At 36.2% G+C, this 19,876-nt stretch overlaps 1 protein-coding gene and 1 long non-coding RNA gene across 4 annotated transcripts in view; one reads left to right on the top strand and one right to left on the bottom strand.

The window, feature by feature from the left end:
- The window catches only part of LOC141386136 (uncharacterized), a 53,505-nt gene that overhangs the window by 7,000 nt on the left and 26,629 nt on the right, over nt 1-19,876 (bottom strand). The window lies entirely within an intron of this gene.
- dok7b (docking protein 7b) overlaps nt 5,124-19,876 on the top strand; it is a 50,590-nt gene continuing 35,837 nt past the window's right edge. For both annotated transcript variants that reach the window (XM_021476872.3, XM_681035.11), the window contains exons 1-4: nt 5,124-5,205; nt 5,324-5,369; nt 9,165-9,395; nt 16,976-17,176. In XM_021476872.3, the coding sequence (XP_021332547.1) occupies nt 5,152-5,205; nt 5,324-5,369; nt 9,165-9,395; nt 16,976-17,176 (532 nt within the window). In that variant the 5' untranslated portion in view covers nt 5,124-5,151. The remainder of the gene's footprint in view (nt 5,206-5,323; nt 5,370-9,164; nt 9,396-16,975; nt 17,177-19,876) is intronic.

The raw sequence follows: 19,876 nt of genomic DNA, 5'->3' as shown, positions 1-19,876 counted from the left end.
AGCCCTGCGCCACTTTGACGCCTTTAATTATATTAGTAAAAATTGTTTTAATTTGTTAGTTGTTTATTAATCTGTTATATAAGAGGAATGTAGCAAAGATTGCTTGTTAGTTTTTATAGACAGACCTTGGAATAATGCTGGGTAGTTTTAAACCCAGTTTGGGTAAAATATGGATACTTTTTCTCAAATTTAGGTTGAAGCAACCCATCATTTTAGTGTTTATTTGCTCCAACAAGGAGGTAATTACTGTAAAGTGATTAAGTAAGTTTTAGTTTGTCTAAGAGTCTTTTACAATGAGCAATATGCAAATTTCATATGTTTAATATGTGCACACTGTATGCCTGATTTTTGTAATTGTGTGTTGTTTTAGTTTTTGTGCAAAGGCCTGTTTGAATTTTTTTATTAGTACAGTATGCATGTATATTGTACACACACTGCCTGGTTTTCGGTCACACATAAAATTTTAGTCCTTTAGTTTTGGTGCAAGGGTATGTGTACAATGTCAAGCGTACAAGTAAGTGCACATTGTACAATATGTGCTGATTTGTGTAATCGCTTGTAAAGCTATCATTTTTTTGTTTTTGTGCAAAGGTCTGGTCACAATCCACATGATGTGGATTTATTTATTAGACCAATATGTCTAAATTGTAGAGTCACAGCCTCATTTATATTAATTAAGTGTAACATTTTAGTTTTAGATTTTGTGAAGAGGTCTGTGTACAATGCATTTGATGTGAATTTCTCTATTAGAATTATGCACATATTGTACATGCACCGCCTCATTTTGGTAATCATCATGCAATGTGCTTACAGCTTACAAATGTGCTTTCAATTGTTTTTGCACATCTTAGTGTCAATAAGAGTTCAACAAACTGTCGGAATAGAAATCATCATTCATTCATTCATTTTCTTGTCGGCTTAGTCCCTTTATTAATCTGGGGTCGCCACAGCGGAATGAACCGCCAACTTATCCAGCAATTTTTTTACGCAGCGGATACCCTTCCAGCCGCAACCCATCTCTGGGAAACATCCACACACACACTCATACACTACGGACAATTTAGCCTACCCAATTCACCTGTACCGCATGTCTTTGGACTGTGGGGGAAACCGGAGCACCCGGAGGAAACCCACGCGAAGGCAGGGAGAACATGCAAACTCCACACAGAAGAGCCAACTGAGTGGAGGTTCAAACCAGCGACCCAGCGACCTTCTTGCTGTGAGGTGACAGCACTACCTACTGCGCCACTGCCTCGTCTTCGGAATAGAAATAGCAAATGGAAAAAAATACATCACTGAAGAAGGCAGCAAAATATTGTTCAGATAAGTGCATATGTGAAGGGATTAAAATGTATCCATAATTTCGTTCACATTTTATGAGAAAACTAAATATGTTTTGGGCTTTGAACTTGACAGTCCCTTGCTCCATAAGTATAAATCACCACTATGCTAGATAAATCAATGCTACTAAATGATTGGTCCCTAATTTGTTACCAGCTGAGTGGAACGTCATTGAAAGGAGTTACCACAAAATGTATTTAACTGTGCAACACAATAGCTCTTTTGGCAAGCTTTCAGCTGTCTCAGATGCTTTACACTCCACAAACAAAAAGACTCTGTTTTATACTAGTTTTCTCAGCTCCTTACCCAGACTACAGTCATTTCACATCTACCTCCCCTCCCTCTACCAGCATCTGCTATTTGTCCCCTAGAGTGCATTCAAAATGCTTCAGCTTGACTTGTCTTTAACCTCTGGAATTCTCTCATGTTACGCCTCTGCTGCTTGCCAATACGAAGTCATTTCTGACTTTTACACTCCTGCCAATGGCCTGACGCCCACTACCTCCAATCCTTCATCCAAACTTCACCCCAGCCCAGCCATTACTGTCAGGCGCTTCTGCTCGCCTAGCTTCCTCATCTCTCCGTATGAAAGGTTACTGCTTGTCTGGGTCCAGACATTTCTCCATTTGTTGATCTCTCCATCGGTGGAACAAGTTCAAAAAGCTGTAAAACTGCAGATTTTTCAACACAAAGCCACAAAGGAACACATCTTTTTGAGATATCTACTCTCACATCCTCATTCACCTCACATATAAATAACTAATATTTATTAAAAAACAGTCAGTGACCCACGGAAATGCTTCTATTTAGCAATTTTCTAGTTTGAGACATTTTTTCAGTCAAGATCAAATGTGCAATGCCTGATGGCCCGTGAAATCCAGCAAAATGTGAATCCTCTAAATAGTATGTTGAGCTTCAACAGGAACATCTGACATTTATTATAAATAAACCCTGATATGGTTGTTGTGACAAATTTGCTTATTTGATTAGGAGCCTAAAATACTGCAGCTTTTAGCTGCCTTTTCAGTAATTGCCATTTACATGATGCATGCACTTTGTAATCACTTTAAAAATAAAGCATCTGTTTAAGAACGAACATAACATGAATGTAATTTAATGAATATTGTGTTCTGCCATTAGGTTATTTCAAGTAAATGCATTTTAAATTACAGAGACATAAGAAAAAACTATATACAGTTATGCCATTTACAGGGATATTTTATTGCTGTAGATGAAAATGCTCTCTGTGGGAGGCTGAATAGAACGAGACATCAGGGATATGAACGGATTCCTCCAGTGGGGAAATCTGATGTTGTACCTTTAGGCAAGACTCTTAATTGAGATTCAAAAAGCTATGTGGTGCTGCTGTCTATCTCACTTCTGTATTCCTCATTTCCTCCCCCACTGTTGGCCTATGATATATATAGGTGCTATTTTCCTGGTAGAAGGGTTCTTATCCCCTTCTTATATTTATTTCATTAAATTAAATAGTATTACTTATATTTAAGCTTCATGGTTAGTTCACATAATGGTATGCTTGTTTACATGTATATTAAAGTAAAGAAACAAAACATTATTTACAACTTTTATTTCAAATGTATCCATGAAGTCCTTAGCACATGCAAGCAATGCAAGGTATGTAATCAGATTATTTTGTCAGCAACTAAAGGAACACTTTAGTTTTTATTTCCTTTTTTTAAATTAGTATCACCAGTTACTTTATTGTCCCATTTATTGACTGACAGCTCTTCTGTCCCCATTCTATTGAGAGAATGTGTGTGGTGTGATGGTATGTTAATGGTTGCTGTAGACAAAAGGTGAACAAGCATTTAACCATATCACTTGCAAAAAAAAAACAACTGATTCAGTAGCCCTAAAATAATTAAAAAAATAATATTAAAACAATGTATTTTTTTTTAAGTTAAGCTTCTTTCAGATTCTTTGTAATCAAGAATAGCAGCACATTTATTACAGTTTGCAGGGATTAAGCTGAAGGAAAGTGAATGAGTGATAATTTACTTTTTTTTGAGCTGCTGCTAGGCCTGCATGATTAAATACAATTTTATACGGCGGCACGGTGACTCAGTGATTAGCACTGTCACCTCACAGCAAGAAGGTTGCTGGTTCGAGTCCTGGCTAACAGTGTCTGTGTGTGCGTGCGTGCGTGCGTGTGTTTGTGTGTGTGTGTGTGTGTGTGTGAATATACAAAACATACAAAACATATGCCGGAAAAGTTGGTGGTTCATTCCGCTGTGGCCATCCCTAATAAATAAGGGACTAAGCCAAAGGAAAATTGATGAATAAATGAATGATTATGATTTTATATATAATTAATTTAATTGAATTTAAAATACTGTAGTTCTTTTCTTAATTTGTCATGACAATTTTATTGAAAAAAAAGGCAAAAATGTTTAAGAGGTTTTAAATAAACAGCAGTGTGTAGCGTACTTTGTGATTATGCCTGGCCTTTTTAGTTAGTGTAATTAGTAAATCACATTTTAAATTGATAATTTTTATCAGATAATTTGCCATTAGATTTTTTCTCCAAATCGTGCAGCCCTAGCTGCTCAAATGTACAGTAAATTAAAAAAAGCACTTTTTGTGGTTGCCAAAACCAGAACTTTTTTACATTAAAAAGGAAAGCTCAGTGCATTCCCAGCAGGCACACAATATCATAAGACCTTATATTAGGTTAGTGTAGGTCATGACGTCTGGTGAACGAAATTCAACGTCTAGCCAGCATCTAAGGACAAAATTATTTTGATGTAACAAGTTACGTCAAAATAAATTACGTTGATATTTGGTTGATTTTAGGTTGTGTTGGAAAGATTCGAGCCTCAGCTGGGTCATTTGGTATTTCTGTGTGGTTTGCATGTTTTCCCCGCGTTCGTGTGGGTTTCCTCCAGATGCTCCGGTTTCCCCCACAGTTCAAAGACATGTGGTACAGGTGAATTGGGTGGGCTAAATTGTCCGTAGTGTAGAGTGTGAATGAGTGTGTATGGATGTTTCCCAGAGATGGGTTGCAGCTGGAAGGGCATCCACTGCGTAAAACATATGCTGGATGAGTTGGCGGTTCATTCCGCTGTGGTGACCCCAGATTAATAAAGGGACTAAGCCAAAAAGAAAATGAAGAAATAAATGGAAAGTGACCAAAATCCAATGTTTGATAGACATCAACGTCCACACAACCTCAGGTGTAACATGATTAGACGTGGATATTTAGTTGATTTTAGATTGGACATTGGCGTCGGTTCAGACAACAACCCGATTTTCATTTCCAAATAAAAACCAATGTCCCCATGAGGTTGGGATACAACAGCAATATGATGTCATGTTGACTTCCTGTGCCTGCAGGGTTATTTTCCATTAATAACTAAGTAATGCAATTCCTTTTTTTAGAGTAACACAAAATTATAATATTGTAATTGTATTGTAATAATTTGTTTGCCTTTAATGTTCAAAATAAGCTAATTATGGCCTATAAATATTTTTTTCTCTGTACATTTTTGTGATGTACCATCCCCTCAAACCAGATCTGACTGTCTGAGACTTGCCAGAATGGCCAGGTCATGTGTTGTAAATTAATTAGGAGCATATAACTTGTCACCTTGAATGGACAACTGTAAAAACCGTTCTGGTGTGTGTTCAGAGAGGGTGGCCCTGTGCATGTGTGAGTATTGTGGGGGAGAGAGAGTTTGCGTGTGTGTTACAGCAGAGCAGACAGTGAATTCTGGAGGTTATTTTGAAAGTGACCCCCTCACTCACTCACTGCCGCGGACCGCACACAGCTGTCGGGAAACATGACACAAGATGACGGATACGGTTGTCGTAGAGGGACAAGTCAAACTCCGAGAAGGCAAAAAGGTGGTTAAAAGCAACGCAAACTACTTTTACTGCATCATTCATTGCTGTGCCAAAAGTTAAGTGGTTATTTGTTTCCATGTTCGAACTCTGCCTTTGTTTTGTTTCCTTACGTTAACAGTGGAAAAACAGATGGGTGATTCTTCGGAAACCTTCGCCGGTAGCAGGTAAATCCTATAAATTCTGCTTGGGAAAAGTTTCTACGCTGTTCTTTTAAGTGTTGGGGTGAATAAAGTGTTTCAAAATAGCCGTTTTGTTTGATAAACGTACTTACCATGTTTGAAGTCCTGTCATGTAGCGCTGTCACGTTTTTTTTACCTCATGATGGCATGTAGGATATTGGCATGTTCGTTATGTGGAATATTGGAATGACACAGTTAATACACGTGTCAAGATGTCGCAATTCACTTGGACTCGAGCTGTTTTAGCACCAGAATTGAAATGTAGCTAAGTTTTAAATGTTAAGTGTTAAAGAAAATGAAGCTAGTTGTCTTTAGCTAGTTGTTACATGAGCTGTATATGATTTTTTTTTGTCTTGGTCTGAAACTACAATATAAGAATGCTTAAATCTAGAAAGCTTTTTTTTTTTTGGGTTCTGTCCCACAAACTAAACTTAAACAAGTCAATACCATCATATTTTTGACTCAGTGTTGCCCCATCCTTTAGAACTACAAATAATATATCCAAAAGGCCATTAATAATAACTTAAACATGTAGTTAAAACAATGATTACCATGATTTTGCTATAGGCCTACTACACAGTTTAACCATTAAATGCAGTAAAACTGTGTTAATTGAAATGGCATTTATATTTTAGTTTTATGTCTGTGTTTTAAATGTTATTAAATGCATTAATGTATTAAATGTTGCCGATATTCAGTGTATTTTTATATTTTAATAGTGTTAAATTGAGCTTCATTTCATTACCCATGGTATTTGCAGCTAAACTGTGGTTATAGAAATGATAACCAGTGTGCCAAAACATAGTCCTTGCACATTTCCATTATTAAAACAATGGATAATGTTTATAAAGACATTTATATTTTATGTTTGCTCATGTTTTACATTTTTTTTGATGCCAATATTCTATGACCGGATTTATTTTTTAATTAGTTTCTAAGGGCACCTATTTTACCCCTTTTACAAGATTTAAGATAAGTCATTTGTGTCTTCATAATATGTCTGTAAATTTTCAGCTCAAAACACCCATCAGATTATTTATTATATCTTTCAGAAGTTTAAAATTTTCTACTCTTAACACAATGTGGCTGTTTTTGTGGCCTGTACCTTTAATGCTAGTTCTCCCCGCCCACATTTCCCACATGCCTGTCAGAGTGTTCCTTTTTGTCCGTCTCGGCTGTGTCAGATAAACAACACAGTGACAGACATGGAGCAGATCTCGCGCAATTTTTGTGAGAAATACTACTGTAAGAACTTTCCCAATGATTACTTGATGCATTTGTTGTGGAGTTAATTCAAGCCTTTCTGCAACGAGTCAAACACAATGCCGTTACAAAGTTCACGCACATACACACAGCATGCGCATTTAACTTTGCACTGTTTTTGCATGGCAAATGTGACAGGATACATGTTAATATCCACTGCTGTATGGGTATCTGTTATCAGGGCCGGAGCAAGCTGAACTGCCGCTCTAGGCAGAGGACGATCACGCCGCCCTCAACCCCAATGTGATTACGAAAGTGACCGGTTATGAAAATTAAGTGAGGTATTGCGGACCTCTATTCTGCCGCCGTATGCGCGGATATAACTGAGGATGCGCGTGTGCTGAGGGAGGGAGGGAGGTGTCGCGGACACTGTGCTCTCTATTCTGCTGCACTATGCACGGATATAACCGAGGACGCGCGGGTGTCGCGAACCTCTATTCTGCTGCCCTATGCGCGGATATAACTGAGGACACGCGAGTGCTGATGTAGGTGTCGCTGACGCCGCCCTCTCTATTCTTGCGTCTTTGCGGCAATATATCTGAGGACGCGGGTGGTGAGGGAGGTGCCGCGGACATAACTGAGGACGCGGGTGGTAAGGGAGGTGTCGCGGATGCCGCCCTCTCTATACTGCTGCCCTAGGCGGCCGCCTAGGTCGCCTCTATGGACGCGCCGGCCCTGTCTGTTATTTGTTATAATAATGGACAAAATAAACCTGATTTAACATCCACAGACCGGGATTGAAGTGTCTTTTTTATAATTGTACTGACATGCGGCTGTGGTGATAAAGACAGTAAATTCGCTGTAATTCATTACAAACATACACTGTTTTAAAAATATTTTAAACTTGTAAAACTCATTCTTGATCACATCTGATGATAATTGATGATCACAGAGCGCTGAAGAGATTTTTTAATCCCAGTTGCTTTGTCCTGTCTTGTTGATATTATTATACGTGTCACTATGGAGACATGTTAATATGTGGCTCTCAATCAATTTGGTGGGCGAGGAAACCTCACTTCTACGTCACATTGCGGTGGGCCTTAAAATGGGAGGGATTTGGATCCCATTTAAACTTCATGAACTTATTGTCTTTATATCACCCCAATATGACTGTGGACACAATATACCTACACACAGTTCTGTCCAAGCGGCTTCAAAAAGACGTTTTTCATCATAGGTACCCTTTAAATTGTAGTGTCTTATGTTGTTCTGTTAGTTCTACTTTGAGATCCTAGAGTACATACTATTCAATTAACTTTTTTCACCCCTGAGCAGTAGAGAAATGTACAAATAATATACAGACGTTGAATTTAAAATTGTGACAACTAGTCTCAAATCTACCGCATGATAACCGTAAGCATTCGTAGTGTAAGCCAAAAACTTGCATAACTTCTGTAGGTGCTCTTGGCTGGTTTGCAGGTCATTTTTGGATCTGTCGCCTGAAGCTGTCATTGTTTAATAGGTTAGTCTCCAGTTGCTTTCATGGATCACTGTGTCTTTTGATGTGTGTGTTATGACAGCTGCTCGACTCCTTGCATTCTGTTTATAGAAGTCTGGTGATGCAGGGGTCGGTTCTCACGTACCGATGCATAAAAACAAAACATCGGTCACATTTTCAAAACAACCAACAAGCGAAGGCGACGTGGAGAGTCTATCATTATATTGTATTAACACACATCACTAGTCTATGACAAGAGACAGTTTGTGTTTCACGGCTCAGTAACTGCTTCCCATGCATATGTTACTTTTTGTCAGTTGTGGTTCATGATTACTATGCAAATTATAACAATCAGTTGCTGGAAAGGTGGTGTGATGAAATAAATTTTAATTGTTTCAGCAGGTAAAAATATTATTTATTTATGATGCTATTTGACATAAGTAATAACAGTACATCTGTGTTATTAGACAGTAAAGTACAGTAATAATTATACAGCATCTATCTATCTATCTATCTATCTATCTATCTATCTATCTATCTATCTATCTATCTATCTATCTATCTATCTATCTATCTATCTATCTATCTATCTATTTATCTGTCTGTCTGTCCGTCCATCCGTACGTCCGTCCGTCCGTCCGTCTGTCTGCATCTATATTTCTATCTATATGTATTTCTATCTATCTATCTATCTATCTATCTATCTATCTATCTATCTATCTATCTATCTATCTATCTATCTATCTATCTATCTATCTATCTATCTGTCTGTCTGTCTGTCTGTCTGTCTGTCTGTCTGTCTGTCTGTCTGTCTGTCTGTCTGTCTGTCTGTCTGTCTGTCTGTCTGTCTGTCTGCATCTATATTTCTATCTGTATTTCTATCTATCTATCTATCTATCTATCTATCTATCTATCTATCTATCTATCTATCTATCTATCTATCTATCTATCTATCTATCTATCTATCTATCTATCTATCTATCTATCTATCTATCCATCCATCCATCCATCCATCCATCCATCCATCCATCCATCTTGCTCATTTCTGATGTTTGTTAAATTTGTAATCTTGATCACAGACTGCCTGTCCTTGCTGGTGTATAAGGAGCGGGGAGAGAAAAGCAAAGGACAGCGAGAGAGGAATCAGGCCACACTGAGGGATATCTGTGGACTGGAGGCTCTTCAGGGCTTTGATGGAGTAAATTATGCTCTCAGTCTGCTCTGCCTGAGCCAGTCTGTCATGCTGGGTTTCGACAACAGAGTGTCTCTTCTGGCCTGGGATGCTCGGATCCGCTACAGCCTTGGAGAGGGTGAGACAAGAGTTTGTGTTTGTGTGTTCATCTCTCACATGAGAATGGGCTTTAATTCAAATTCACCCTTTGCTCACCCTCATATCAGTGCAAACACATATGCTGATATTTTTGTGTATCTCACACAAGGCAAATTATTGGACTAATCTTTCCCAGCAGTACAATGACCGTTCAGTTCTGGCTCCTAAAAAGCCATAATCAACACAAAAACAGAAATATATTTCCATTCATTACAATTCTTTTAAAAAGGCTTCTAAATTGTTTTGCAGTTTGTATTTTTTTTCAGTTAAATAAAAATCTATTTTACTTATATATATTAGCAAGTAATTTCATATAAAAACACAACTTTTTATTCATGTATCTTGTGTCTTTTGTCATCTCATCAAGTAAGCGTCCTAAACTCTATTTTTAAATAATTTATAATTTTATGTTGTGATAATTTTGTAGGGAGTGTTTTTATTATTATGTCTTTAAAAAATTGTTATATAAAGTATAATAAACAAATTACAAGCATAAATTAATACAATAGAAGATACAAATAATATTTGAATCTATTATTTTCTGGATATTTTAACATTATTGAGTTAAAATGTATCATAACTATGTAATGCAATCAAATTTAAAATGCCAAATATAATAAAAAATACAATTAATCTTTGTGAATGCTACATGTTTGATTAATTATTGTGACCAAATGGTTTAAATTAGCTTGAAATTTTATAGTCACATGCCTTAAAATACATTTGTTCACTGTAGTAGGGTTAAACTTTGTTTCCTGGTTAATTATAATCGCAACTCAACATTACAGATTCAACGTTGTGACTATTGCAAATTCGAACATTGCGATATCGCTGCTAAAATTATATATTGTGTAGCCATACCTTTAATCCATATGGGCTCAGCAAAATGTATTTCAAATACTAAATGCATATTGAGAGACTCTGGGCTCTATTTTGACGGTCCATGCACAGAGCGCAAAACGCAGGGCGCAAACGCTTTCAGGGCGTGTCAGAACGCATTTTTTGCTAATTTAAGGACGGGAAAATCGGCTTTGCGCCATAGCGCATGGTCTAAAAGGGTTGAGTTTATTTTCTTAATGAGTTATAGGTGTGTTTTGAGAATAAACCAATCAGAGTCTCATCTCCCATTCCCTTTAAGAGCCAGCTGCATCGCGCATTTGCTATTTACAGGACGTAAAGTAAGTCTAAGTGGAAAAACTGAGCACTTCACAAGCAAACAGTTAACAGTTGACAGTTATTTTTAACAGAAAACTGTTAAACAGAGCATCTACTGCGTGAGAATGAGAGATAATGGATCTACTTTCACTTTCGCTCTTGGATAGGGAAACCTTTACGCACATACATCAATTAGTCTATAAATAATTAATTGCGTTTGTTAAGCGCAAATATTCGTTTCAAAACTATTTCTAAATTCAGTTCTAATTTCCAGCAAACAAATAAATTAACAATAATAACAAAGTGTGCTAAAAAAGCTGTGGTTTTTCATATTTATGTAGGCTAGAAAATAATATGTTTTGTAATATTTTAATCCTTTATATTTATATTCTATATCTATTCTTATTATATCCTATATATATATATCCTTAATATTTAAATTTTTTCATATGTAAAGATATTTGCCTATTGCTCTCTTGTGCATATTAAGCAGTGATTAAGCGTGGCGCAACTCTGCGCTGGAGTTTAGACCGAGTTTGTTTTGGTCTAATGAACAATCAATTATAGTTTCTTAAAATAGCAACGCACCAGCAGTGCGCCTCAGAACGCCTTCCTTTTTAGACCAAAACGCCTATGGGCGCACATATGAGCAAAAACTGCATTTGCTATTTAAACAGCGTAGCGCAACGCCTCAAAACGACTCTTGCGCCAAGCTAAAACTAGCAAAAGACTATTGCGCCGCGCCTTGCGTCACATTGCGCGGGGTATATGATAGCGCCCGCTGTGTGTGTGTCATTCTGTAAAATATATGTAAAGTCATTAAATATGTAACTTCAATGCTCAAATAATAAAATGCCTTTGATCGCCAGGCTTAATATTATACTATTAGAAATTGCTCAATTAGCATTGTTATAAGATAGATGAATGGTCATCTCATACAGCTTAAATGTTTTTCTTCAGTTCTCTTTATTATTACTGCTTTTTAAATGCCAAATGCACCTAAAGTTATCTCCAAATGCTAATCTTGGCAAAGATTCACATAAACAGTCGATCATGCCTCAAGTGAACAAACAGCCGGGTGAAAATGGATCAATATATTGGATCTTTGCATCCATCTTAAACTTGACAGCAGCCTAAAAGTCCTACTGAAAATGTTTTTATTAACAAAAATAATACTGCACTTTATGTTTGTGATTGATGGCTTGTCAATCTTGTGAGCACTATTAAACGACAAATAACAAGTATAAAACTTGTTTCTCAAACCAATATTCATCGTTTTTTAATGCTTTTTTAATTAAGTTTTTTTTAAGCAAGTCATAATCTTAGAATTATATTATCTGACAATTTTGTCAAAATTGAATTATTCCCATATTCTTATTAAACAACAAGTTATTCACATTATGTGATGTTTTTTAATAAGTTGTTTATATTTTAAGACTTTTTAACAAAAAACAAAAAAAGGTTTTATCTACAAAGTCGATCTCTAACTTGGCTCTATTAGGTTCTTCCTGTCAGCCAATCAGCATTCCAATGCACACACAAGGTCCAATTGGGATGACTTTTCTGTTGTTTTGCCAAACTGCTCCCTTGACAGTGGGAAAGACCAGAAAGAAACACAAAATCAAAGTCAATCTAAATTAAGATGTGTGTAAATGTGATGATTTTGAATGTTTGACATTGAGATGAAATGTTCAATTTTACAATGTTGAAATTATTAAGAAAAAAATGTAATATATTAATTGTGAAATACTTTTATTTGTGTATATATAGTCAGTGAAACATTTTCAGTGTTTAATAAACTCATTTGCTCATTGTCTGTTTAAAGTCTTTAAATTTGATATTAAGCCATAATAAGCAAGTACCAAATTTAATTCAAAGAACATATAATTCAATAAATATAATTCAATAATTCATATAAGGCATATAATTCAATAACGATTACCATATTAATTATATAAAATTAACATCTGCTCAGGACAAAACATTTAGCACAGTCTTGTATGCTTAATTTAAACAAGAAAAATGTTAAACCTAAAACATTAAATAAATGTAAGAGAAAGCAAAAATGTAACTTTTTCAAGCATCAACATAGTTACATCAGCAATTTAATTTTTTTATTAAATTACTAAGCAAACTAATTGTATTTCTTGAAAAGTAATGTTTCAATTAATGATCCGCCAGATAAAACCTTATAATACCAAGCAGAAAATTACTTTTATTTAAATAGAAGGTTCTATCTGCAATTGCCCTGTTTTTTAACCCAATTTAAACATTCAAGAGAACTTTGATAACTTACAATTAGAGTACATATCTGTCATGTTAATGTATGAAAGAAAAATGTTACACACATATTGTTTGTTGAATGAAATGCAAAAACTTTGAACTTTGATCTATCTATCTATCTATCTATCTATCTATCTATCTATCTGTCTGTCCGTTCGTCCATCCGTCCGTCCATCCATCCATCCATCCATCTTTCTATCTATCTATCATTTGTTTTATGGTATAATGAGGCAATATGTTTAATTAGTACATCTATATTTGGGGTAGAGGATAGGCTACTGTTTGATCTCACTCAGGGCACAACATGAGTCAAGACCACTACCGAATCCGTTAATCCCAGACAGCCTCAAAAAACACGCACAGACACACACCTACACCCAAGCGGCTGACTTTTTGGTCTCTCTCACACACGCACACCTACACTCACGTCCGAGAGGTTTGCCGTGCCCTTTGAGAAAGCAGTGAAGTTATAATTGGGTCTCTGTGATGTGTGATACAGGTTACAGGATAGGTTTTTCTTGAACATGCACTTGACAGAGTAACACCTACTAAAAAAATAGAGTGTAGCCTCTTGGACTGGGATCAGTTTAACTAAGTTAAATTTTCATTTACATTTATACAGATGAAATGTCATATGTCTGATATACAGTTGAAGTCAGAAATATTAGCCCCCTTTTAATTATTTATTTATTTATTTTTTATATTTTCCCAAATGATGTTTGACAGAGCAATACATTTTTTCACAGTATGTCTGATAATATTTTTTCTACTGGAGTCTTATTTGTGCTATTACTGCTAGAATAAAATCAGTTTTTAATTTTTTAAAACCATTTTATGGACAAAATTATTAGCCCCTTTAAGCTATTTTTTTCCGCTAGTCTACAGAACAAACCATCATTATACAATAACTTGCCTAATTACCCTAACCTGCCTTGTTAACTTATAGTTTTTCTCTGGTGCATTTCTCAAAACAATTAGTGCAAACTGCCAAACTTGGCTGATAAGCTGCAAAAGCACATCACATGCTCAAAATGGATAGTTCATTCCTCAAAAGCAAGTATTCATGTCAATGAAAGTGTCAGTATCATCAAAATGAAAAGTCCTGACACCATTGTTTGTGAACAAGATAGTCAAATGGCTTTGTCATGTTTTCATTATGAGTTTACTCTGGACATTTTTTCAATGAAAAAAAGTCAGATGTTGGTGACACTTCCTGAAAATGCTCAAGACAGCACTGTATACTATTTGCACAGCCATTTGAAAACTACAGTAAGTTGGACATCACTGCATTTAGTGAGGTATCTGAGTAAAAGACATTGAATATGTATGTTTCACATTTTTACTCTGCATTTGCTCTTTACAATCCTAATTTATTCACAGCATTGTGCAAAAGAATAAACACACCCTTATTTACAACAAACATAAACTCCCTTTGGGTTGAACTGTGCACAACTGTAAACAATATTACAGTACATATTGGACCTGAACCTGCAACATACACAGGTCTGTAAATCATTTATCAATTTGTTCAATTTTAAAGACATTTTCAGGACTATGACTATTCAGCATTTACAAGTTTAGTTCATTTTGACTGACATGACATAAGCAAATGATAATGTTATAAATAGCAGAGAGTTGAATAAAAGCAATTGATGAATGTCCGAAAGCATTTGTAATTTGTTGAAAGGAATGAGAAACTGCTACTAGGATGTGCACAAATGACTAATTGTTTTGAGAAATGCATGACCTGTTGTGCAAATGTAAATAGTGTTGTGAAAAATGCACCAAAGCGACTGAGAAAAACTGTAATTAACCTAGTTAAGCCTTTAAATGTCCGTTTAAGCTAAATAGTAGTGTCTTCAAAAATATCTAGGAAAATATGATTTATTGTCATCATGGCAAAGATAAAATAAATCAGTTATTAGAAAAAAAAAAGTGTTGAAAAAAACCTTTCTGTTAAACAGAAATTGGAGAAAAAATAAACAGAAGGCTAATAATTCAGGGGGGCTAATAATTCTAGCTTCAACTGTACATACATATACATATGTATATATGTATTTGTTCTTTGCTTTGTCTAAAAAAAAAAAAAAAACTTTGGCAGATGTTATGCTGACAGCTCTTAATGCATGTGTCGTCTCTGCCCTGATACCTCCTTGATTTTTCAGGTCCCTGTTTGTTTATTTGTTTTGCTTTGAGGCAATCAAAACAATGATAGATGGAGTCTGGCGAAGCGAGGTGCTGATGTCTCACTCTGCTCTGTTGCCTTTATCAGTTTCTCTCTAAACTGCTTTAACGTACTGCGCTGTAAGCCGCCTCACATTGCTCATGATTGATGTGACTGTGACTTTAGATCGCCTAGCTTTGCTTGCTATTGGAGATGTGAGCGTATGTGTGGAATTGATATATCTAACATCATATGATGAATACATTTTGCGTGTCTTTGTGTATTAGGTGTGATGGCATAAAAACATTAATCCTTCCTACCATTAATGCAGCACATGCACACACATTGCTCCAGGCAAACTATATCATTAATTATGCCTGTTTACAATGTATTGATTACTAGTCTCTTTATGATGAATTGAGGAATTTTTCTAAATGATTTAGAGTATTTCATTGCCCGCGTTAGATAATCAGGACCATAAAGGATGTATTGAACTTGGATTTAATTTACTTCAAAGATTTCTATGAATTGAAAATGACAAATAAAAATTGAGATGCAAATACAAATTTATTGACGATCTACTTAAGCTACAAATAGTTATAAAATTGTTTTCTGTTTTTGAAAATACCACAGAAGTCAGTAAATATTAGTGCTGCACAATGTATTGAATAATTATCGTTTCACGATATTAGCATATGCAATATCCCTGTTCCAAACAGGTGTGATGAATTACATTTATTTTATGTGCCAATTATTTGTGTGATGCCTGCATAGGTTGTTTGTCAAATCTGACCAATCAGATGGGGCTTTAGGCTACTATTTTTATATCCACCTCCTGAGGAGTGTTTTGCTATTGGCTAGAGCAGCCCAAAGGTAAACCTAGAGCTGAAAATAAACACTAATTGTGGGAGACGAGACAAGAGGAAATGACAGCAGGGGAGTTCTTAAAATCTACCTGAACTCCCCTCTCACCTTGCAAACGTGAGGGATCCTATGAGCTCAGGGCTTTCTCCCAGGACAGCATCCCAAACAAACTTTATAATTAATCATCAGCTAAGTGTGAACTCTTGAACTAATGGAACATTATTATAGTGTCACCTTAATTCCATGCAATAAAAACAATACTCCAAGAATATTTCTCACTAGTTTTAACATTATTAAACATTATTGCCGGCAGCCGGCTCTCTGCAACTCTCAAATGTTCTTCCTCTGAAGCTAAGCAGGGCTGCGTGGTCAGTACCTGGATGGGAGACCACATGGGAAAGCTAGGTTGCTGCTGGAAATGGTGTTAGTGAGGCCAGCAGGGGGTGGTCAACCTGTGGTCTGTGTGGGTCCTAATGCCCCAGTATAGTGACAGGGACTCTATACTGCTCAGTGAGCGCCGATGAGACGCTAAACGAGGTCTCGACTCTCTGTGGTCTTTAAAAATACCAGGATGTCCTTCGAAAAAGAGTAGGGGTTAAACCCCGGCATCCTGGCCAAATCTGCCCACTGGCCTCTGTCCATCCTAGCCTCCTAACCCTGCACACATCATAATTGGCTTTATCACTCTCTCCTCTCCACCAATCAGGTGGTGTGCGGTCTGGCGCAAAATGGCTGCCCTTGCGTCATCCAGGTGGATGCTGCATACTGGTGGTGAATGAGGAGACCCCACATTGTGTGTAAAAGCGCTTTGAGTGCCCAGAAAAGTGCTATATAAATGTAAGGAATTATTATTATTAATTACTATTATGTAGAGAGAAAACGTGATTAGGAGAATATAATATTGTGAGTAACAAAGTTTTTTTATTTTAATGTATTAACAGTTTTCCGAATTTTATAAGGCACTGTTCTTTGCCATTACAGGATGACATTTCCAGACTGTCTCCAGAACAGCTGTTTTGCTTTCATTGCAGTGTGCTAATTATAAAGGCATGCTTTCTTCTAATAAGCTCTTCTTAAAATTGTCCCTCTTTTAGTTCACAGGTTCAACGTCAACATCCAGCCTGGCACCAAACTAGAAAGTGGCCCGGCCTCTTTGCATTTGTGCAACAACCTGCTTGTCGTTGCCAGAGACCTCCCTCCAACCGTCATCGGCCAATGGAAGCTGTCGGATCTAAGACGTTACGGTGCCTTTCCTAATGGATTTGTCTTTGAGGGCGGGACAAGATGCGGCTACTGTAAGTGTTATTGTTCTTTTGTTCGTTCAGTGGAGTTCCTTATTGAATTGCTCATTTGTCACTTGATCTTTTTGAAATGCAAATTGATTTTTGGACTCTCTCATAGTTTGTTTTGGCAGATTACTTCACTTTATTCAATAAGTCCTTTGATAATTGAGTGAAATGTTTGGCTCGTTCTTGTACAAAGTCATTTCCTTCTGTCTCTTTTTCACTTGGTCTTAGTGATATTTTCTCCTGTGGAAGTAGCGCTGAGGTGCTTGCCAATAGTAAATGTGAAAATCAGATAACCTCACACTCCGTCTCATCTCTCACTCTCGTTTTCTCGCTCTCCCCCCCCCCATACTTGCAGAATCGGTACACGTTACTTTTGTGCACCCACACAGATTGTGGTAATGTGTGATATGCTCCAGTGTAAGACGTTGCGTTAGCACCAGTGAAACCCACCAGCTGCTGCTTGAGCAAATCCGTCTGCAGCTGTTCTCTAGCTTCAGCAGCTTTGGCGCTCAATCTTACATGAAGCTTCCTTACAGCGACAGCCATGCCACATTGGAAAATGTGTGTTTTTTATTATCATAATCATAGAAATTAATTGGTGACTTCAGTGGTGTTTGAAGGGTTTGTTAGATGCTGTGTGAATGCGCTATGCAGGGAACTCAGGGTAGTTTTATGTGTTTAGACGATGCGGTGGCTGCATGTGAAAGGTCTCCTGCCAAGTCGAAGAGGGGGCAGGGGTGCTTACATTGGACACCAGACTCCCAGCGTACCACTCATTGCTGCAGTAGAACGTTCAGATCTGCACAGACATTGCATCTGTAGAAGTATATATAAAGCTCTTATTTATTTAGCAAAATTGGTGCTCATATAACTTGGTAAATGCACAGATTTAGATGCATTTTTGTGCCTTATAAAAAAATGTAGCATATAATATAAAATATTTAATGTTCATTGAACTCTATTTGTGTATAATGCTCAGTTTAAATGAGTACAACCCCTTTTGAAAAGCAATATTTAATCAATTTCTTAATGAATATAGCCAATATATTTTGGTGCATTTAAACAAAACTGTTTTATTAAAGTTATATCCATTTAAATAAGCTTGTGGACACCTAACATCTTTACAAATAAAAAGAAAATACAATTAAATTCAAACAAATACTTGAAAAAAATCTAAATGTTATCCTTTTAATGTTTCTCTTGATTTTTCTTGTTAAAATTTTATTTAGTATTTTAACCCAAAATATTCATTTGGCTGTATACATTTTTGGCCTGTGATCTTATGTTTTTTTTTTTTTATCAGTTACAGTTTTGGCTTTGGTACAGACTAATCTAATGTGTATATGCACAAATAAAAATATTGTAAAACATCCTATAAAATATGAATTATTTATATATTAATTTATAGGAATTATGCACTGTACATAATCAAAACATCGATAAAACTGTGAAAATCATTTAAGAAAATCCAATAAAGAAAAATCTTACAACCATACAATGATCCACATACTTTGTCTTTTATTTTATGTTTGCAGAAACCAACAAACGTATTTCTAATTCAAATGTTTAACCATTTACAAATTCATTCTGTATATAGCTTGTACAGTCAAGCGGTAGTTAGACTGCACTTTTTCACTCTATAGACTTCTATTCATACGCACGCGAATGTGTCAGACCGGAAACGCAAGCTCATGCAACAAGTTTCGCAGTTCACTGGGTGGCAAATTTTAAGTTTGGTGAACTCTGACCTGCGAAATCACATCACGTGATTGCAAGAGACCAATCGAAGATCAAAACATGACCTTTCTGTACAGCAAAATAAAATATGGAACAATCGCTTGCTTTTTAAATGTCTAATCATTTTGTTTAATCCCGCCCCTTTTCGCAGTGCCGTACAACACAGTTTTGCATGTTCAAAGTCTAGTGTGACTGCGGCATTAGAATGAGTCGGAATCTGCTTTACAACAATGGTCCATGTATATTTCGACCATTTGTTTTCCTATTTTGAATAGACTAAAGAAAACAAAGAAAACAGCCGTTTTCAGTTTTTTGTTTGCTCACAAAAAATGAAAAACGAGATTTTGGCTCGATTTTTGTATTTTTTCTGCTTTAGAGCAGGAAAACGCATAAATGACTTGTGACGTTGGCCTGAAATTAACAGACCTCTGCGGATCAGCACACAGGCTTTTAGTTATTATTTACAGAATCAGAATCAGTTTTATTGCCAAGTGTGCTTCACACACACAAGGAATTAGTTTTGGCTACAGAAGCTTCCAGTGTACATAAAGTGACAAGTGACAACACAAAATAAATATAAAAAAGGTGATAAACAATAAACAGAGATGCAGTTAGTCAAAAAGATCTGAATGTTGAGTTGCATGTACAGATTAGCTATAAATATACAGGTTATAAGGTGCTGTGTACAAATACGAATGGAGAAAGTATTGCATTGTTTATTGATATAAGGTGCTGTGTACAAGTGGGTATGAGAAAGTATTGCACGTTTATTGCACAGTTGGGGAATATGTAACTGTTCATGAGGTCAATGGCTATGATAAACTAAGTTTACATTTTCTATCATTTGAACTACACACAGTTAGCAGGATTACATTCATTGCATATTCATGAATTCAATAAAAATGTAAATTATTACTATTATTAGACATTTGCCATTAAAATTAGGCCCTAGTTCCCTGCCAACCATCT

The sequence above is a fragment of the Danio rerio genome, chromosome 1 (genome assembly GCF_049306965.1).
Source record: "Danio rerio strain Tuebingen ecotype United States chromosome 1, GRCz12tu, whole genome shotgun sequence".
NCBI lineage: Eukaryota > Metazoa > Chordata > Actinopteri > Cypriniformes > Danionidae > Danio > Danio rerio.
The sequence above is the reverse complement of the archived record's forward strand: the minus strand, read 5'-3'. Positions and strand labels throughout refer to the sequence as shown.